At 36.4% G+C, this 23,299-nt stretch overlaps 1 protein-coding gene across 1 annotated transcript in view; it reads right to left on the reverse strand.

Moving 5' to 3' along the window:
- Positions 1–23,299, reverse strand: part of TEX264 (testis expressed 264, ER-phagy receptor) — a 183,050-nt gene that overhangs the window by 154,569 nt on the left and 5,182 nt on the right. The window contains exons 2-4 of the mRNA XM_058168142.1: positions 18,411–18,451; positions 17,534–17,573; positions 15,227–15,516 (exon numbers count right to left, since the gene is read on the reverse strand). Of these exons, the coding sequence (XP_058024125.1) occupies positions 15,227–15,484 (258 nt within the window). The 5' untranslated portion in view covers positions 15,485–15,516; positions 17,534–17,573; positions 18,411–18,451. The remainder of the gene's footprint in view (positions 1–15,226; positions 15,517–17,533; positions 17,574–18,410; positions 18,452–23,299) is intronic.

Raw genomic sequence — 23,299 nt, forward strand, 5'->3', positions numbered from 1 at the left:
ATAGAGATGGTTGAAACATTCAGAAATGTAAAGCAAAAAACTGGGGGTTGTAACTTTTTTTTGTATTCTGCTGCACTAAAAAAACTCGGAAGTCACTTCTCCTTTTCTTCTTTTTTTCTTTCTCTCTGCATCCCTGCTCTTTCCCCTTTAACTTTCCTAACTTTTATTTCTATTTTATTTTATAATAAACTTTGATAAACAATGTAAAAAATAGACAATTCAGTTTAACTAGAAGAAACAAAACAGCTGCTCATTGATTCTCCTTAACATGCCTGTATTCAAGCCATGGTCCTAAGCATATAACATGTAAAATTGTCAAGAGCAGTATCTCTCGTATAAAAGGAAATGCATTTCAAAGGATCAAGATACATTTACAATTTAATCTAAAGATGGGTTTGACTGTTTCATAAGTTTTCACATTCCTCCGAGCTTAAACCAAAGCAGGTAGAAACAGGAAATCAATGTGAGGCTGAGCTACTTGACTGCTTCCATTCACTAGCTGACAGAGCCTCTGGCAAGTTAGGATCTGATTTGATCTTGGTTTTTTCTAAATCAAAAACTCCTTTGTGAAAAGAATAAATGCTAAATGCTAAAACAAATAAAAAATAAATGCTAAAACAAAGTATTTCCCAATTTCACCAAGCTTAGGAGTTTCCCTCCTGGGCTGGGTTTGGGGGGAAAACACAAAGGTTTTATTTCTTTATCTGGCTGGCTGGTTGATAGAATAGTTGGCCAAATGAAATCTAATGGAAGACTCAAAAACAAACAATTTAGCTAATGTAGATCCTGTTCAACTATAGTTGAAAATGGAATTGAAACATAAATTCTCTCCCCTTCTCAACCATGACCACTGTCTCCCTTGGATTAATATTTGTGACTTTTCAAAATCTAAAATACCAGCTAAATTATGACGTTGCACTCTTTATTAATGTGACATGAAGATACTGAGTTTTGAAATTTGGTATCAAAGAGACATCTGCTGAGCCTACTGTCCATATTCAAGTAAAAGTTAGGAAACATACAAAGAACTTAATCAGCCACAAAAGCAAATAGCTGAGGCCGCAGATCCCTTGAAGGGCGTATGTTGTGCTCAGGGCAAATAGTAATTATGCTCTGCCACTAAGATCTCCATAGGACAGACCAGGTCCTAGCTCACTTACCGTGACAGGTTCAAACGTTGCTTTCTGGGGAAAAAAAGTAGATATACATTTCCAACAAAAAGGAAGACTGTAGCTGAGAGGGAGGCACAAAGAAAAAAAAGAGTTTTAGAACGATCTTTAAGGGAGGCTTAAAGTCCTATTAGAACCCGTGTTTTTCCAAGGACTTGCAGATCATATAACAGGAGAGAATTCCTTTCTCCCTACAACTTGTAGCAGCCGGTTTCTCTATTTTTGAAGGACTGGGTTAATGGGCTTTATATAGCACTTGTTCCTCTTAATAATTTAAACATATCTGGTTTATTCCATTATGTGGCACTTAGGAGATTTGGGAAGGCATGAATAAATGGGTCCTGCAGCGAGCAAGGCACATGGGAAGAGTGGGACTGGGTAGGAGGGTGGGGATTCTAGCTCTACAGGCAGGAACAGAGTAGGACCAGTAAATTTGTTGCTATATCATAACTAAGGAAATATTTGAAGTAGAAAAAGTGGTAGCACAGGCAGGTGAGGCAATAACAACAGCCAAATGGTATACATCTATCAATGCATATGGCAGCCCTTCCCAATTTGATACTCATCTAATTCAGGGAACTAATGCTTTAATATCTCTATATGTCAGTAAGGCAATGCATGGTGAAAAAATCAGGTAGAATGTGCTGGTGCTCCCTCCCCAACCACTCAATGCCCCATATTTCATTAAATTAGAAGGGACATCAATGATAAGTGGATCAAAGTATCAGGAGATACTTTGGAGATTGGAGAACATTGACATCATTTTTGATGACAAGTTTGATACAAAAGAAACAACAAACTTCAAAGAGAATGTGCAGCTTTGTGCAAGCTCTACATACTGAACCATTCCTAATATTCAGACTGAATTATTTCTACATAGCGTGACATAGCAAAATGTTTCTACCACATGTCTGTGATAGGGGAAGATTTGCAGGGAACTTGAATATGTAGTTGCTGAAGTCAGGCACAGATCTCATGTAAATAGTACACACATACATATATGTATGTATATATGTATGTATGTATATGTATATATACGTATATGTATATGTATATGTATATGTATATGTATGTTTTTGTAGGTTTTCACAGGTATAGGTATGTAGGTCTTTGCTATGTTATGTGGGAATCAGTCAAGTAAAAGCATAGATGTGACAAACATGGCAATGTGAATCACACCCTGGACAATACTCAGTCTCCAAATGTGCAAATAGAACCCAATGTCTATGCCAATAAAAAACTAGCTTCTTAAAAAGGCTCCAGAGAAAAGCCAAATAATTTTTTTCAATTTAGAGAAAAATCTACTTGTGATTCCTGGTGAACATTAAAAATGTAGATGTAGCTCAGAGCAGTCACTTGCTCTTATGTACAGTTTACATTCAGAGTCACCCACTGCCTTATCATTGGACACAATTGTTATACATATTTTATAATGTGGATTAGATTCATTTTATGTATAGCTTGTTCTCTTGTTTTTATTTTTCTATTTTGTTTCTGATTACTTACATGGAATTTTATTATTGCTACAGTATGAGCTTAACATAATCATCTGGAATTGAGCAGCACATAAACTAAATTAAACATCTGGCCTATGTTTATATCTTATCTTTTATAACATAAACTATCATATAAAATATACTATATAAATATTTTATATTTATATATTATCTGGCCTATGTTTATGCTTGCAACAAAATACCTTATGCCACCAGACTTAAAATTTTGGGCTTAGAAAATTTAGAACTAAGCTGCCTTCGGTCTGACCTAAGCATAGCTCATAAAATCATCTGCTACAATGTCCTACCTGTCAATGACTACTTCAGCTTCAACCACAACAATACATGAGCACATAATAGATACAAACGTAAGGTAAACCGCACCAAATTCGATTGCAGAAAATAGGACTTCAGCAACCGAGTGGTCAATGCCTGGAATGTACTACCTGACTGTGATTTCATCCCCCAAATCCCCAAATTTTAACCTTAGACTGTCTACTGTTGACCTCACCCCCTTCCTAAGAAGTCTGTAAGGGGCGTGCTTAAGAGCAGCAGTGTGCCTACTGTCCCTGTCCGAATGTTTCTTTTAATTGTATTCATTTTATGTATTCAATTCATGCTTATCCTTATATAATATAATACAACAACAGAGTTGGAAGGGACCTTGGAGGCCTTCTAGTCCAACCCCCTGCCCAGGCAGGAATATATATTATTAGATATATATATTATCTAATACGTACTTGACAAATAAATAAAATAAATAAAATATGAGCAGTTGGCTGCTTCTTAGCTTTTTGCTTGTTTATAATGACACAGCTACCAACTTTAATGATTACTTTAAATTCCACGCAAATCAGAGGGATCAGCAAAAGTAATAGTGCCTTCTTATAAATGCTTAAGAATTACTGCAATCAATTATAAAACTTATATATTATTCAGTTCGTGAGGACAGAATCTTAGTCAGAAGGTTGTTTTCTGATACTTTGGCAGTTGTCAGTCCTTCAAGACTGACAAAATCAAGAAACAGAAGCAGTAGGGGTTCCAGGATGCTTTTTATTTTCGTAGGATAACCAGAGAACCGGTTTGATGTGGTAGCTAAGTGCTGAGCTAGAAACCAAGAGCCTGTGAGTTCTTGGCCTGCTTTAGGAGAGAATAGAATAGAATAGAATAGAATTTTATTGGCCAAGTGTGATTGGACACACAAGGAATTTGTCTTGGTGCATATGCTCTCAGTGTACATAAAGAAAAGATACGTTCATCAAGGTACAACATTTACAACACAATTGATGGTCAATATATCAATATAAATCATAAGGATTGCCAGCAAAAAGTTATAGACATACAGTCATAAGTGGAAAGAGATTGGTGATGGGAACTATGAAATGATTAATAGTAGTGCAGATTCAGTAAATAGTCTGACAGTGTTGAGGGAATTATTTGTTTAGCAGAGTGATGGCCTTCGGGAAAAAACTGTTCTTGTGTCTAGTTGTTCTGGTGTGCAGTGCTCTATAGCGTCGTTTTGAGGGTAGGAGTTGAAACAGTTTATGTCCAGGATGCGAGGGATCTGCAAATATTTTTAACAGAGTAACAGAATGAAAGAGATGGAAGGGAACTTGGAGGTCTTCTAGTCCAACCCTCTGCTCAAGCAGGCAACACTGTACCACTTCAGACCAATGGTTGTCCAATCTCTTCTTTAAAATACCCAGTGATGAAGCACCCACAATTTCTAAAGGCAAGCCATTCCACTGATTACTTATTTTGTGAGAAAATTTCTCCTTAGTTCTAGGTTTGTTCTCTCCTTGATTAATTTCCATCCAATGCTCCTTGTCCTGCCTTCAGGTGCTTTGGCTGATAGCTTGACTCTCTTTTTTATGTGGCAGCCCTTTAGATATTAGAACACTGCTATCATGTCAACCCTAGTCTTTCTAGCCTGGCCCATATATGTGACACTTTACTAATTTTTATCATCTCCCAAAATGTACACCGCAGTCTCACCTCTTCAGTCCACCTTTCTATGCCAAACAGGATTCCTAATTTAATTCTTTTATATCTTGACCTCATACTAATTTTTCCTCATTGATTTTACTTTTCTTCAGGTTCATATTCTTCCTTTATAACCTCTCTGATGTAAACACTACATCACCTGCTCATAGTTTTGGCAGATGAGGTGAAAAACTCCTGCCTCTATTCTGGTAACACTAATGAAATAGTTGTTCTCATATTCTAAAATAAGGACTACTACATCTTAAAATAATAATGGTGAAAAGGAATTAGCCTCCACATTCTCAGTTGTTTTCAATCATGATCTTTCTTTCTTCTTCTCCAAGTATTTACTTATTTAGTTATTAGATTTGTATGTCACCCATCTCACCTAGAGGCTACACTCTGGGCAGATTACAAGCACTAGTTTACATAATGTCATGAGAGACCTAAGTAAAATACGTTAAAATAACAAATATGAGAAGGTTTTACCTCACAGAAAATCAGCCATACAAATAATCATATATTAAGAATAAACAACATGGAAAAATCCACGCTATATTTTCTCACAATCCACATGAAATTTTAGATTGCTGTGACTGCCTATATTTGACACAGATATCATTCTACCGACCACATTATACCTGACCTAACATTTAAAAAGGATATAAATGAAGGACAGGTTAATAAATACCTTATAAAAATTAATTATTTCAAATCTTTGCTGTTATTAAATTTACAATCATCAGTTTTAGTAAATTTTTGTAGATAGTACGCTACAAATCAGAGGTGGGTAATCTGTAGTCCTCCAGAGATTGTAGAAATACTGCTTTTAGCAGTAATTTCAAATTACCCATGCCAGCTACGTCCACTTAAGATTGAAGTTCAGCAGCTTCTGAAGCCCATAAGCTCTCCACCCTCTAAACCATCATTATGCTTTCATTCTTGATTAAAAAGTCTTGTTGCCAACACATGGAATAGACATGGGTACATTATTGGGTAATGTATTGTTTTGCCAATTACTCAAGTTTCCCTTATAGCAGCAATTGAAAGGCAGTACTGCTCTGCTAGCAGTTTCCACTGGCTTTTCCAGTTGCTGTTTTGAGGACTGGAAAAAAGGTTGGAAGGTGGAGATGCTTCTCAGACTCCTCACCAAGAGTCAGCTGGTCATCACACTGGAAAAAAAACCAGATGGGAACTGAATTTATCCTATTTTAAGCCTGCAAGCAATGCTCAAAAGTTGCTAAAAAGGCATGTGCCTGAAGAGGATGAGAGAAAAAGCACTTAAATGTCATGGCAATCCATCAAGCAACATTAATGAGAAGTTGGGGCATTTAAGGTTAAGGGAGTACATCATTCAGCACCTTTAACTGAAGGGCCAAAATGCTACTGGTCAGGGTAAATAATTTGGACTAGTTACTCTTTCTCAGCCCCAGCCTACTTCACTGGGTGGCTGTTGTGAGAATAGCATGAAGAGAAATCTTAATATAAGTCCATTTCAGATCCTAAAGGAAAGATGGGAGATAAATCAATAACTGAAGCTAAAGCGTGAAAACAAAGGATTACAATTCAGCACCAAAACCAGACTCTGCATGCAGAAGTCCAGTTCAATGTCCAGCCTACGTGTTAGGAGAAATATTAGAGTGCTGCACAGACGGCCTTGAGCCCCTGTAGGAAAAGTGGGATTTAAATCTAGAAATAAATAAATCATAAGGGAAGTGTTACCTTTTAACAGCTAGGATTTTTTTTAAGAAAAAAATAGAATAATAAACTTGTCATCTTTATCAAATCCATTTTGAAATGCACAATAAGCTCCACAAAATCAGCAATGTAATCAAAGAAAATATAATTGGAGGCATACTAATTTAGAAATGCTTTAAGAACATATAATCCTCCTGATGTTGTTGAAAAACAATTCCCAACATCCCTGAGTATTAATTATAGTAACTCTGGGATGAGTTTATTATTCAGCAATGTTTTTCCTTAGGGATTATGCACGTTACAAATTGGTTTTTATTTTAGAGATTGCTATTATTAACAAAAGGTATCTTTCTTGACATTAGTTTTTTAAGAGGGGGCCATAATTTTCTTAATTTTTAGAAATAACTACCTACAAGTTCAGACAGGTAGTGTCAAAGTATGTCATAGCTATCAACGTTGACTTGAAGACTTCTCTTTATATGATATAGTACTGTGCATGGGTTTCTTTCATCAGTTTCTTTTGTGAAAAACAGAATTCTCCATAGCTAGTGGGGGGAAAAAGTTGCCAGAGAAAGTATCTATCTTTTAGCATTAAGCAATAGCAAAACTATGAATTGCGTATAGTAACATTTGATTATTTATTGACTACCTGAACATTAACTGAATATACTGTACTATATATAACCTACACACTCTATGTATGCCTTTCAGCTGTTAGTAAGCTGTGACCATGTTTTGCTTGTTATCCTGGTTCATCTTAGCCAAGAAGACCAACAGTCTAAGATACACAAATTATTCCATCTTATAATTAAAACAAAAATACTGTATTTTAGTCAGGAAGGCTATTATACGTCCAACTCTTTCTTTAAACAAGTATGAAAGCATAATATTCTCACTGTTCAACAAATTGCTAGTCTTGGATCCCACAAAACTCGTTACTGTAACTGAGTCCAATCAACTTGTTGGACAGAAATCAGAAATATATTCAATTTATTATGATGATTCACATACAGTAATACTTAAAAGAAGCCCATTACTGCTAAATCATACTGGCTTGATTAAATTTCACTTGCAGATCTTAAAATTTGCAAATCCCATTAATATACATTTCTCCCACATTCTTAAGTCAGGATGTAAGCCAACACCCATTGAATTGCCCCACTTTGCCTCAGCATGAGTGATGCTGTTACTGCAAATATAAGTTGGGAGAATTTCAGAAAAGGAACCCAGCATCACCTTTTGAGAAGAAATGAATAATTGAATGAATCAATGAATAATTTTTGAAAGCCCTGATTAGGTATTTGGACAAGCCAGTTGCCATGTGCCTCTTGCATTCCAAATTAAAACCGTCATGGAGGTTAGCCACCAGCAACTCTTTTATTCATTTAATCAATTCAGATGTTTATTCATTTCATAAACATTACTCTGGAAGGCTAACAAATTTTAAAACTAGACAAATAATCAAAGACAAGGACAAACATCCTTATGGCCACCAAGGCAACAAGCAACCAGTCCATTTGGGTTCAACTAACCTGCCAAATCTCATGCTTGCAAAAACAACCAGGTTTTAATGGATCTTCAAAAAATCATCAAGTCCGCAATAACCTAACGATGGGACAAGTCCTATGACACAAAAGGAATGCTTCCTGACGGGTGATGATGAAAACATGAGTGACTATGAGTAACTACTTCCTGTTTCAGGAAAGGGTAAGACTGGCATTCAAAATGAAAGGAGATGAGGTAAGTTTGCAGCATATTTAAGCAGTTCATGGGAGCTGGACAGATCCTTTTCCCCAATTGTATCATTGCCAGCATCAATGCCAAATGTTGTAGAGTTGTAGACTCTTTATATGGCAAGAATTGTATTGGAAAAAGAGAATAAACAATAGCTTCACACCACACACCGAGCTTGGGATAAGCCAAAGGTGATGTTTACATCCCTTAGAAATGCCAACAGCTTTTCATACCACAATAAGTGAAATGAGATGATGAGCCCTAAATTTGCTTGGAAATATGGTTCAGCTTTGGGTAAATGGTAGATATACAGTTGTTCTTAGCCAGTAATGTCAGTAATGTTCCAATCCACCCTAAGAAAAACTTCAGCACAAACTTTCACACCTAGACACACTTCAGATGTGTGGACTTCAACTTCCAAAATTCTCAGCAATAGTATAGCATAGTCTACCTCATATTTGAAGTTTCGACATCTGAAGTTGAGGGAGTTTGCAATAGAAAACCTAAAGCTATAACCAGGCTCATCTTTTCTAAACTGAGGCCTTCCAAATACACTGGAAACGTAACACCCAGAATTCTCAGGTATAAAAGCTTGAACAATTATGCTGGCAGGGGAGGAATTCCATAGAGCTAGTCAGTATTTCTTTTCAATGCTGTCATTAATTCCCTTTGTGTGAGATGCCCTTAAATAATCAATCACATTCAAAAGTGAACCTGCCTGACATTCAGAATAAGACTTATTGGAAAATAAGACTAAATCGAGAAAAGCTACCACATTTTTGTCTGGTTCCAATTCTCCTATCCATGGACTCACTATATCTTACACCATGAAGTGGCGTTTGTTTTTTTGTTTTTGTTTTTTGGCAAGCAGGATATCTAGTATGTCATAAGAAGTGAAGAAAAATCCACTAATCACAGCTGTATACATAAAATAACTTTTGAGAAAGTATGCACATACTCTTTAGAGCTGTATAATTTTGCTCCTTCAACAGTGGCAAATACATTTAAGCAAGAACATGAATCTGCAACCACAGGAGGAAAAGGTGCATATATAGTTTCCTTCTCAAATACCACTGTAAAATATGGTTTCCTTTGAACTAGCATCAACTAGGTCTCTGCCAAAATGAAGGTGACAGGTCCCTCTCCTTATAAATTATATTCTAAATTTTCTTGACTTATATAGGAATCCACAGTTCCACACTAATAATCCATAAATCAAAGTTTCTATTGGCTCAAAATAAATAAGGTCTTAGAAACAATGCAATCCATATGGACTGATATAAGGATATTTCAGATTTCTGAGGAATTTCAGTCCAGTTTTTTTAGTTCTTTGAAAACCCTATCAAAGCTTTTCTGGGTCTGAAGAATAAATTACCAAATCATATCTCTCAATGTATTATTATTAATCTAGATCTTCCACATAGATTTGTCAGTTTATTCAGTCCAATCTTCTGATCCATTCTACCTGATAACATAACACAGTGGTCAAGAATGTTATCTTCCCACTTAATCCCTATTTGGAACTACGCATTGCAGCAAAATTTTATTCCGTAAAGCCGATATTAGGTATAAAAAGCTCTAAATGAACTTGAATGCTTTTTAAAAAAGTATTCACAGCAGCTTGGTTTGATGCAGTTCCTGCCAGTAAGTCAAATTTGTTCAAAAGTAAAATAGGCAAGGATCACTGAAATTCCCAAATTCTAATATTAAAAACACAATATTAATTATTTGCAAAATGAACTGTGCACTGTGACTGTACCCTTGCATATAATACACTTTTGTTCCAACATTACAGGTTGAAATTATAGGCAAGAAAGTTGTGCCTAGAGTCTATGGCTAAACCAGCTCTTTCAAGATCAAAAGCATAATGCCATCCCCTGGATTACAGCTATGCACGGGCCTTTCGTTTGAGACATTTGTGCTAGAAACTATTTACACATGATTGGATGACTTTGGGAAGGACTCCTTTTGCTGCCTAGCAAAGCGTAACTTTAACTGAGAGTTTCCCAACAGCAACAAACAAGTCCCAAAAACAAGCTCTGTAATGCAAGGATTCAAATATTCCAGCAGCTGCACCCACCTCCAGCATCCATCAGGAATGTGAGCACTCATGTTGAAAAAGCAGAAGCCTGCAACAGAATTTAACACAGATGGCTAATGACAGGTTTCCACTGGTTGATTTCAAATTCTGCACAATTTCTTTCTCTCTTGTTTTTTTCCAGCCCTGCCCTCTTGATCAGTACTGGCAGAGACACCGTCACATTTTCCTAGCAAACTCTTCCAGGATCTTGCAAACATAAACAGGGAAAAATCTTTTTTCTAGTATAATAATTCATATGTACAGATTTATTTATTTATTTATTTTATTTATTTAAATTTTTATACCGCCCTTCTCCCGAAGGACTCATGCAGTGTACAGCCAGGATAAAAAACAGTAAATATACAAAGTTAAAAATATCAATTTAAAATACCTATTCAATAGTGGCCGAATTAAAACCGTCAGATTGACCAACCTAAAATACCCCATATAAAATTACAAAAGATTAAAAAATTTAAAATTTAAAATTTAAAATTTAAAAATCAGTCCAGTCCTGCTTGAACAAATAAATGAGTTTTTAATTCCCGGCGGAATGTCCGAAGGTCAGATATTAAACGCAAACCGGGGGGAAGGTCGTTCCAGAGAGTAGGTGCTCCAACAGAGAAGGCCCTACCCCTGGGGGCCGCCAGCTGGCATTGCTTGGCGGACGGCACCCTGAGGAGACCCTCTCTGTGAGAGCGTACGGGTCGATGGGAGGCATACGGTAACAGCAGGCGGTCCTGATGCATTAAATTTATATCCCACCTTTCCTTCAGGAGCTCAAGGTAGTGTACATACCACTGTCGTCTACTTCTCCCACTCCAATTATGCAGATGAGCGGAGCATTCTCCGGTCCTGAGAGAAAATGATGGACTAAACCTCCAAAGCAAGGGTGTCAAACTCGTGGTCCATGGGCCAGATGCATCACACGCTGGCCATGCCCACCCCTGGTTTAGCGAAGGGGGGGAAGTCACAATACGTCACTGTGAGTTTGATACCCTTGCTCCAAAGTGAGGGTCCTCCCCCTCCACTCCTAATCCTATACTGGTACTTTAACCATTAAACTACCTAGATTTGTCATTTTCAAAATGTGTGTGTGTGTGCGTGCGTGTGTGTGTGTATTGACTGAGTACATGCCATCAAGTTATCAACGTATTATTTTTACTAAGCCAACAAATTTTAAATCCCTAACTATTCTATAACCAATTTTACTTCCCTTTTATCTTAGTTTGGATTCAGGAAATCTTATCATACCACCACCAACAAGCTTTAACTATGGTTAAAGTGTTATATATGATTTCATTATTACTGCCCGAGTTCTGTGGGCATATGAAAAACTATATAAATGGGTTATAAACAAATAAAATGTTCCATCACCACCCTCACCTCCAAAGAACTGTCTATCGTTATTATAAATAAAGGCTAATAAACTGTAATTTTTATACAGGGTTTATACATTACATTAAACTAATATCGAACAAACCACACTACAATTTAGCATGATATATAAACCCTGATAATATCTGTATCCAAAGGAATCATGATATACTCAGTTTTAGAAATCATTTATGTGTTAAATTTCTATACTACCGCCATCTACTAGGGATTCCTGGTTGTTCATTAAAGATCAATATAAAATAAAAACATGGTATATATAATTTTTAAAAATATAAGGAAAAACATTGGAAAAATATTGAAAATCTAAAGAGTTCTCTACTGTAGGTACCATATAAGAGAACTAGCAACAATTTAGAATATGTACATTTCACTATATTTGAAAAGATTTTCAACGGTATTACATGCTGCTCTGATTTAAGATAAGCTGCATTGATTCCTTTAATTACTGGCTCCTGTTCTACCTACCCACTCAATTGCCCTATCCCTTAGCTCAATGTATCAACATAAACATTCAAGCCAGCTTAATAAATAGGATTTCTGAGTGGCATGTTTTTACAACACTACAATGCTCAGGAGATTACAGAGGTTGAAGTGATGCAATACTAAGTGGTTATGCTACAAGAAAGCATACATATCTATTTTACCAGCAATATGCATTATTTTGACAATAGCCCAATAGCCCAGAAGACAATATCTTCTGTGATGACCATGTCCATTATCAAGAAAGCACCTGAGGCATATGCATATGCTTAAGCAGATTTTTTTTAAAAAATTATCCTGAAATAGCAGCCCTTAAAAACAGACGGTTAAATTAAGTCAAGAGAGAAAAGATTTGGGGGTTTTTCAGGGTTAAACTCATACGGCTGAAAGGAGCTGAGAGGTCTTCTAATCCAACCTCCTGCCCAAGACAGGAATCCTTATACCATTTTGGACCAATGGTCCAATCTTTCCTTAAAAATCACCAGCAATGGAGCTCCCCACAACTCCAGCTTTTCCATTGACTAACTGTTCTGTAAAAAAGTTTCTGGTTAGTTCCAGATTAAATCTCCTTCTGACTAGCTTCAGACCATTGCTTCTTGTTCTGCCCTCAGGTACTTTGGAGAACAAATCAACCCCCTCTTCCCTGTGGCAGCCCTTCAAGTATTGGAAGATGTCTATCATGTTGCCATAAGCCTTCTCTTTGTTAGGTTAAACATATCTAGTTCCCTTAGCAGTTTATCCTACGGTTTAGCCTCCAGATCTCCTATCATTTTTGCTGCTCTTCTCTGACTCTTTCTAGGGCTTCAGCATCTTTTTTTGTATCATGGTGACCAAAACTGGAAGCAATATTTTTGTGTGGTTTTGCTAGTACAATTAGTGTAAATTGATATTATCATTTCTTGTATTCTTCATACTATCCCTGTTAATAGAGCTGATGACTGCATTGGCTTAATCGGTTCAATCTGGCCATATCTCAGTTCAAGACTAAATTTCAATTAAATATCAAGGAAACCATGTTATGAAGAAAAAGATAGACATTGAACCAAGATCCACAAGCCCCACAATAAAAATAACTCTGATTCATTATAATTCTTGGTGCCTGGGAGAATAGGGAGGAGGCCAATCCCAAGACAAACGGACTGCAACAGTCTTCATAAACAACCTTGGGAATACTCACTTCAAATAAGAAGCCTAACTGCTACTGTTTATGACACAATTAGCATATCAACAAGTTTAATCAGTGAAATACAGAACATGCATGAAGAAATCTATGATCCCTTAAGTAAGCCACCTTTATTATTAAAGGTTTTTAAAACATTTCCCACTCATTTTCTTCATATAAGTAGAAGCGTAAGTATCTTCTTGAAAACTTTTCTTGACAATGCCCAAATGTACAGTTTTTCTTCTCCACACAATACAGTTTATAGTATCATATCTTGGATGAGAAGCGAAACGTCTTCAAAGAAAAACCAGAAAGTCCAGTTGCCTCTTGGAAAATTACCTTTGGGACAACAATGTCCTGGATGACTGAAAATCTCCATAGACATATCATAAATATACTATAAACAGAATCTTCAATTACAAATGCAGCATATGATCCATACCGCTTTCAAATGCATACAAAGACAACATAATCAGAAAATAATAAAAATAGAGTTAAAAATTTCTTTGGAAGCTCAAGTCTCCAATATATATGTCAAATATCAAGTAATGTTTATGTTAAATCACTGAGTTTAAATAGAGGTTGGAAAACAGATTTATTTATTATACATACACTATTATTGAATATTTATATACCATATCCAACAATATAAACTTGTTTTGGTAATTTGTTATCAGTCTACCTCCAAGGTAATTTGTTACCTTGCAATCTCCTAGAGATGCTCTATTAATTGGAAATGAATCTCTAGAGTTCTTGAATCTTGAATCTTCTATTCATTAAAATATTACAAATAGTGCCAGATTTATATTTGCGTTTCCTAAAGTCCTTTAGAATCTAAAAAGTCGTGGAAGTCTTTAAAGTACTTCATTTATTGACCAATTTCTTTTATCATTTCCCACCCATATTGTGTCAAATTTTGCTCAGTCTTATGATACACATAAGGATAGCAAGAAAAATTGTGCTACCGTTTTTGAAGCCAAGATTGAAGGTATTTTATATGTGGATTTTTTTTTGAGAAGCGTTGTTCCATTTTGCTTCTTTCCTTTTCTCCCAAATATGTCTCACATCCTTTCTTAAAGTTCCCTATATATAACATATTATTAGCTTTTATTCCCCATGGTTGATGTGGAAATATTCCCTGGCTGATAGGTTTTCTATTTGACGCTTTTAAATTAATTTTAAAATTTGATGGATGATAAATTGAGGTAACAATCTCATATGACGCCTTTCATTATTACCTAATATTCCCTCACTTATAATGGGCGCTTGTAGAGGCTCCAAAACAGCTACATATTCTTTGGCAGTTCAGACTGATTTCTTAATCATATTCGAAACAGATCACAATCTCACTCCACCCTGAGATTTTACAGAACCTCAAAGTCACACATAGTTAAAGCAAACATATATTTTCTCTTTTAAAAAGGAGATGTTAAGAAACAATACTAGCAGAAAAATGCATTTTAATATTTATATACCAAATCAAGTCCGAACAGGTGAGACTTTTAGCTTAGAGACAAACTTTCATCATTCCCTTCGGTTTTTAGTAGGCAGCCGATATCATATCATTTTTGAAAATTACCAGTGTCATTAGGTCAGTCATTTTTTTACTATATAGTATCCTAAGCAGAAGGACCAAGTAGATTATTCTTCATGCAGAAATGAACTATCTACCCCTGAACAATTGATAGCCATTTCTTCATTTAATGAGTAACCCAGCCATTCTGTCTCATCCTAATTTACTTCACGGGACTGCTGATAAAGTACATGTAACAGTAAAAAACAGGACATATATTTGAATCATGAACTGAAACACATTTTTACAATCAAAATAGCCATTCTTTTCAGCCTAGACATTACATGCATTTGATTAATTTTAAAATGTGTCTATCAGGAAAGATGTTACCAGATTCCTCCTGATTTTTTGCCACCGTAGCCTAACATAGTTATCTTCTATCATTTTATGTACAACTAAATGTGGTGATAAATTCAGGTCCGACAAACCAATAAGTAGTTCTCAAGAGTGACCTACCGTGTGAGGGTTGTCATAGTAGATAGCGATAGAAGACAGCCTTGGAGAAACACTGCAACTCTCTGTAAAAAACCTTCCGGAGTCACCATAAGGCCCCACCTGGAATTTGTATGCCACAGTGATGTTGCCAATGGGGGGCAAACCAGCATTCACAATTACTTCTGTAAACAGTCCCGAATAAACAGCAAAGCCGAAGATTGTCAGCAACAGAAGCAGCACCAATGCCACAAACAGTCCAATTAGAAGCCAGTCCGACATGACTTCTGATGTATCCAATGTTCAGATATCAACTAATGACAAGAGATGAGACCAAAGATTACTGAATGCAGATCCTCATTGCTTTTCTCTATGTGCTAGGATTTACAATGAAACAGAAAAGTTAAAAGGGATTCCTTCTTCCCTTACCTACAATTTAGTGTAATCTTTATGAAACCTGCTTTACTTATGAAGCCTTCCATGGAATGGGACTAAGATAGTCCCTCTTTCTAGATGTTTTATTTAACCCATCTGATCTGGCAAGAAGGATATGTTCCTGATCCCGCCAATTAAAGTATGCCATCTAGTCCAGAGGTCTCCAACCTTGGCAACTTTAAGACTTGTGGACTTCAACTCCCAGAGTTGAAGTCCACAAGTCTTAAAGTTGCCAAGGTTGGAGACTCCTGATCTAGTGGGACACAGGAAGATGCCTTCTCTGTTTCAGTATCTGTCTTTTGGAACCCCATTCCACCCATCCAAAATTAGATTGGACCAACCCTGCTGGCCTTTCTCAAGACTCTTAAGACTCCTCTCTTCTCACAAGCATGGCGGTCAGAAGACAAAACTCATGAGGTGTTGCTACTCTGATGTGACAAGAACTATCAATTCTTTGAGCAAGGAAATAATTAAAAGAATTAGTAAACAACAGTAGAGAAATCTGTACTCTATTTACAGCAATACACTGCTGTTGTGTTGTCTGTGAACATGAACATCTGAATTCGTTTTCTGTTTGCTTGTTTTGTGTATTTGACCAAGGGCAAGGAAGAAACTTTGAAATAATATGGTCAACATTTTTGGTATTGCTCTGTTTATAACATAATTTTCCAGTATATTTTTTCTTTTTATTAACGTAATTGTTTTCAAATTATTAGTGCTTCTTTAATATGAAACTCATTTTAACAAACATTTGCGGACATCAATTGTCAGTTACTTCTAACTCTCTGTTAAATTCAAATGTATCATTGCAGCAATTTCTATTATTTATGTAATGATGCCACTACACAAATAACAAATCCCTTTAATTGCCATAAAATTAAGATTAAAATTAGCATAATTTTAGCAGCAAAGTAAGGAGTATTTCAGATATAACAATTACCCACTGCTTCCGAAGTTCTTATTTGTAGGTCAGCTAAATACGTTTCAATGAATTGTTAATTAGCATTATTATTTATATTTTTCAACTGCCAAACAACCAAAAAAAGCCAATATTTCCTTGAAAATATGTCAAAATAATATCTTATTAGGAAAAAATGTGATGCTGTTCTTGTAGATGTGTACACAAACAGCTTCCAAACATACAGGGCTCCTAATGAACTGAACATTTGTTATTATATATTCCTAATTTTCAAAATCTTCAGGGTAAAGCTTAGAAATATTATTACAAAAAGTTACTTAAAAGTTTCAAGACTTTGTTATAATTCCTAACAAACTGATTTGAAATAGCTAATTGTTAACATAAATAAAGTTACCAAGTGTCGTTTAACTGTTGCATCACTGAGTCTTTAAACGTGAAATTCTCTCTTGATTCAGCTCACGTCTTTTCTTCCCATTTTCCATTTTACATCAGGAGTTGGAACTCCCTTAAGCTTTTCTATCCCATTAGTGTATTATTGGGACAGGCAATACAATGCCCTCCAGATGTTTCAGATTTCATTAGCTCCAGCCAGCATTGCTGATAGGATTATAGGAATTGTCATCCAAAATACTTGGAGAACATTGGAATGCCAACTCTTACAACTCCAATTTCAAAGAGTCAAACTACATATTAAATTGATAAAATGTATGGAACCCAACATTAGTGCCATTTCTTTACCTACCAAAATAATAAATCATGATGTGACAATCTGGATAATGCTAGCAGCATTGCAAAGGTGTACGATTTCTAATTCAAATCCTACCAACTCAGATATATATTGCAAATCATACCATTCTTCAACCTGCTTTTATCCCTGCAAGATTCCAAGCTTTGGAATCTGTTTATAGTTTGGAGCACATAAGTGGAATCCTACAGAAAAGCAATTGGAGTGAGAGTTCGAAATAAATTAAACATACATGTTTCTTTTTCCAAACTGTCCTCTCCAAAGCAATCTTCCTAAAAAAAGAATGAAAATGTAGTTACATTAACTTGCAAAATTCTAAAGTAAAGATTCTAAAACAGTAAAAAAAATTGATTTATGTCACTCAGAATTTCAAATGCCAATTAAAATGCGTGTGCACAAAAATGTATAAACTTAACATTGATTTCATTTCTTCAGATTAACAGATTGCCTAACTCACTGTACATTGTTTGAAAGCATCTAACAATCAACACATTTAACTAACTCTAATATTTTCCCAATTTCATTAAAATTAATGGCATATTTTGCAGACAGCAAAGGTTTTGCATCTACATGAAAGCTGGCATGATTATCTGAGAATGATTCACACAATTGGTGGACAAATCATGAATACAGAAAAATGCTTGGGGAAAAAACCCTGCATGTAATGAATCAACCACTACCCGAAGGCCAAATAATTCATGAGACAGCAATACACACATCTGACCTTTTACTGATGGATGACACCATGAATTAACCTATCTTTAAAGTACGTCTTGATAAAGTTATTACTCAATATAGTTCTTAGGCTCAAGAGAGGTATCAATACGATATTGAATCTCAAAGCAATCAGGCATAATTGTAGCAAGATGGGTGGCAAATAAATATGATAGATATATATGTGGGTAGGTCGGTAGGTAGGTAGGTAGATGATAGATAGATAGATAGATAGATAGATAGATAGATAGATAGATAGATAGATAGATAGATAGATAGATAGATAGTTATAGAACATTATTTCTTGAAGCTGAGATTTGTCCACTATTTCATTATTTTTTCAGAAATTTCATAATTTGAGACAAACACTTATTCAATAAACACATTGGTCTTACCTGAAGAATATCACAAGATCTTCTGATTCAATATTTGCTTTCTGGGGGAAAAAAAACAAAAGTTTACTGATATAGCCTGATTTCATAATTTCAAATTTTACATTAGAACATCACGACTCTATAATTTTTCACTGTTGTAAGCAAAAGATCCAGTAAGAATGGAAATTGAGAAGCATTCCTCCTATAAATGAATCGCTACCTGGAAGGATGGGAAGAAATCACATATACTTATACCAAGAGAATGAAAATTATGCCTATAGGAGAGTTCCTGTTCACAGTGATGGGAAGAGGAGAGTTTAGAAAGGAAAGAGATTATAGTATATTCTTTCAAGCCATAATCTCAAATCATTGCTGATTCACCCAATGTGGATGAAACCAGAGGTATTCAAAAATAGCTCTGGTAAGCAAATGATGAAAGATATTGTAACAAAACACAAGACATGCTCCACCCTGTTTGTTTGTGTATTGTGATATCACATGCACATACAAAAAGGGTGGAGCTTGCACAATGCTGCTTGCATCATTTTATTGAAAGAATCAGAACCTGTAAATTCCTCTGAATGGAATATAGTAGGTTGTTATCAAGGACAGGCATACTGGCTAGAACAAGTAGAGGTGAGTACAGTCTTAACTGTATCTTCCAATTAAAAGTATTATTTATTTATGACACTTTTTATATCATTCCATAAAAGTTTCTGGGCAGCTTCTGCTTTCTCTCCATAAAAACCTACATAAAAATTTAGTCAAGAGACTATAGAGCTTAAAAACATACAAAAATTCAACAAACAAATCTCAGTACACAAGAAAAAAATCTTTCCCTGGAAAGCCCTCTAGATGGTACTAAACAGGATTCTCTAGAAAGTATTCAAAAACTGGTTGTTTCAACTTAAAAACATCTCTCCTTTGTAATTACTAGAGCTATTAGGTACTATTTTAGAGCTTCAAAAAAATTTAAAAAGAGAAGTCCTTAGACATTGAGCATAAGCACACCTCCCTGTTATTCATTAGTGTAGCCCATACTGCACACTTGAGATAAACACTGCAATTGCTTTAAATGTTGCACCATCAAGGAACTGAATGACTACAGACCAGTTGCTTTAACATCTGTAGTCATGAAAACCTTTGAAAGGCTAGTGCTTTCCTACCTGAAAACCATCACGGATCCGCTGTTAGACCCCTTGCAATTTGCATACCGAGCAAATAGATCAACAGATGATGCTGTTAATATGGCTCTGCACTACATCCTACAACATCTTGAGTCTCCAAAGACCTATGCAAGGGTCCTTTTTGTAGACTTTAGTTCAGCATTCAATACCATCATTCCAGACATTCTTCTAACTAAGCTAAACCAGCTACAGGTACCGGAACAGACTTGTAAGTGGATCACAAGCTTCCTAACAAACAGGAAGCAGCAGGTGAAGCTAAGCAAGATCACATCAAATACCTGTACAATTAGCACAGGGGCCCCCCAAGGCTGTGTGCTCTCCCCACTTCTCTTCTCTCTGTATACCAATGACTGCATCTCCAATGATCCATCTGTTAAGCTACTGAAGTTTGCAGATGACACAACAGTGATTGGTCTCATTCGAGACAATGACGAATCCGCATATAGATGAGAGGTCGAACGACTAGCCTTGTGGTGCAACCAAAACCTTTTACCAAGTCCGCTTGGTCCGCCAGTTGCGTCCCTTCCTTGACCGGGATGCCTTATGCACAGTCACTCACGCTCTGGTTACGTCTCGGCTGGATTACTGCAATGCTCTCTACATGGGGCTGCCCTTGAGGTGCACCAGGAGGCTGCAGTTAGTCCAGAATGCAGCTGCGCGAGTAGTAATGGGAGCCGCTCGTGGCTCCCACGTAACACCACTGCTCCGCAGTCTGCACTGGCTTCCTGTGGTCTTTCGGGTGCGCTTCAAGATTCTGGTCACCACCTTTAAAGCGCTCCATGGCTTAGGACCCGGGTACTTACAAGACCGCCTGCTGCTACCCTATGCCTCCCACCGACCCGTACGCTCTCAAAGAGAGGGTCTTCTCAGAGTGCCGTCCGCCAAACAATGTCGGCTGGCGGCCCCCAAGAGTAGGGCCTTCTCTGTGGGAGCATCGACGCTCTGGAATGAACTCACCCCTGGTCTACGTCAAGTGCCTGATCTTTGGACCTTCCGTCGTGAGCTAAAAACATATTGATTCATTCAAGCGGGACTGGCATAAATGGATTGATTTTAAATTGGGTTTTAGTAGTATTTTAAATTTTAAATTCATTTTAATTCTGAGCCATTTAGTAATTTTATATTTTAAATCTGTTTTAATTGTATATATTTTGTATTTTACTCTGGCTGTACACCGCCCTGAGTCCTTCGGGAGAAGGGCGGTATAAAAATTTAATAAATAATAATAATAATTTAAAAAAAACAATCTGGAACTGAACACACTCAAAACCGTAGAAATGGTGGTAGACTTTAGGAAAAACCCTTCCATACTTCCACCTCTCACAATACTTGACAACACAGTATCAACAGTAGAAACCTTCAAATTTCTGGGTTCTATCATATCGCAAGATCTCAAATGGACAGCTAACATCAAAAACATCATTAAAAAAGGACAACAAAGACTGTTCTTTCTGCGCCAACTCAGTAAGCTCAAACTGCCCAAGGAGCTGCTGATCCAATTCTACAGAGGAATTATTGAGTCTGTCATTTGCACCTCTATAACTGTCTGGTTCGGTTCTGCAACCCAACAAGAAAAACCCAGACTTCAGAGGATAATTAGAACTGCAGAAAAAATAATTGCTACCAACCTGCCTTCCATTGAGGACCTGTATACTGCACGAATCAAGAAGAGGGCCGTGAAAATATTTGCAGATCCCTCGCATCCTGGACATAAACTGTTTCAACTCCTACCCTCAAAACGACGCTATAGAGCACTGCACACCAGAACAACTAGACACAAGAACAGTTTTTCCCCGAAGGCCATCACTCTGCTAAACAAATAATTCCCTCAACACTGTCAGACTATTTACTGAATCTGCACTACTATTAATCGTTTCATAGTTCCCATCACCAATCTCTTTCCACTTATGACTGTATGACTATAACTTGTTGCTGGCAATCCTTATGATTTATATTGATATATTGATCATCAATTGTGTTGTAAATGTTGTACCTTGATGAACGTATCTTTTCTTTTATGTACACTGAGAGCATATGCACCAAGACAAATTCCTTGTGTGTCCAATCACACTTGGCCAATAAAATTCTATTCTATTCTATTCTAACTTTTGAAATCTGAAATTTTTAAAATTCAACTTTTGAGGCAGCAGAGTTGTTTTTTTAGGTCATACAGAAGCCCAGGAATATGGAGGAAAGAACAGCTTTAAAAGAGTGTGTTCTGCTCATAGAAGGTCCAAATCATTGAAAACAGAATTGTTTTCAAAGTGGGAACATTCTAATAAGTATCCACTTTACTTCAAAACAGAGCAATTCTGGAGCACAGCCTTTAAGGGAGACATTACAATCTCATAAACTGATGGAAGAAAGTATATTTCAAGCAACCTGATTCAAGCCACACTGAACAGCTGACAAGTCACTGGCAAGCCTATGCCAACTGATAAGCTAGCAGTTCTAATTTTGACGAACAGCAAATTCAGTATTTTAAAGACCCCAAATACAAGATTTTACAATAACTGAAGCAAGTAAATATCAGAAAATCTAGGCAAACGTGACTCAACTACTCATTCTACACCTACCAAATCTGGGCAGCAAAAATGCCGATGACCACCAAATGGCGGCACAGAATTAGAGCCTTCTCTACCTCTTTGTTGATAATCTAATGCAGGGGTATCAAACTCAAGATGTCACGGTGGCATCGCGTGACATATTGGGACTTTTTCCTCCTTCGCTAAATTGGGTGTGGGCATGGCCAGTGTGTGACGCATCCAGCCCATGGGCCAGGATTTTGACAGCCCTGATCTAATAGTTATCTGGATTTGTGGCCCAGATCTAGCTGCTCTACCTCAATTGGGCAAATGATTCAGCTGGAAAAAGTCCTTCAAGTGAACTACTGACAGTGGCAGATCAATAAAAATGCCTGATTGAACACCAAATCTTTTAGCAATAATGCTATCTTCCAAAGTGATATTCACTCTTACAAAGCATTTGCAATCACCCTTCCTCTCCTATAACGTCAGTGAAGACTATGTGTAGGAGATAAGAGAGAGAGTTGAGTTTCTTAAAGTCTTTCCCTATTCACCAATTTCTCCTGCAGTCATTTTTGAATGTTTTGTTCCCAATTAAGCTCCAAGCCCACAAAATTCTAAATTTATTTAGAAAATTGTGTAGTATTATTTATATGTGCCTATTTGTTCATACAGCTTTCAAAGCAGCCTATAGCAATAACTTTTTAAAATGTAAGATTTTTAAATATTTAAGAACTGATTAATTCCGTAACATTGACCATTCCCACAAAACCAACCATGGCATTCTATATACAGGGCCAAGAAAGAACACCTGTACCCAGAAGGCAGGTTTCTAAGTATGGTCACATTCCAAACCAGGGAGGAAAGATAAATCAGATGCACATTCAAACAGGTAGAAGTATCTACCTTTCCTGAATTGCCTTCAGCATATTTGGATACCTCTGCAAATTTGAATCCCATTACATATCTAAACAGCAAATGGGGGCAGACATATATAAAAACACAACCAATTTAAACCAATGGTACCAGACTCATAAATAATAAAAAAGTTGTCCGTGCAAAGATGTCCTATATAAAAACATACGCTAGTAAGATTAAAATGAGAAGTAATGTCCACTCTTCCTTGTTCTTTCGCTTTCATTCCTGGGAGAAAAGTATCCAGGCCACATATAAGCACAAGATGACTTTATATCACTAT

Source organism: Ahaetulla prasina, chromosome 2, assembly GCF_028640845.1.
Source record: "Ahaetulla prasina isolate Xishuangbanna chromosome 2, ASM2864084v1, whole genome shotgun sequence".
NCBI lineage: Eukaryota > Metazoa > Chordata > Lepidosauria > Squamata > Colubridae > Ahaetulla > Ahaetulla prasina.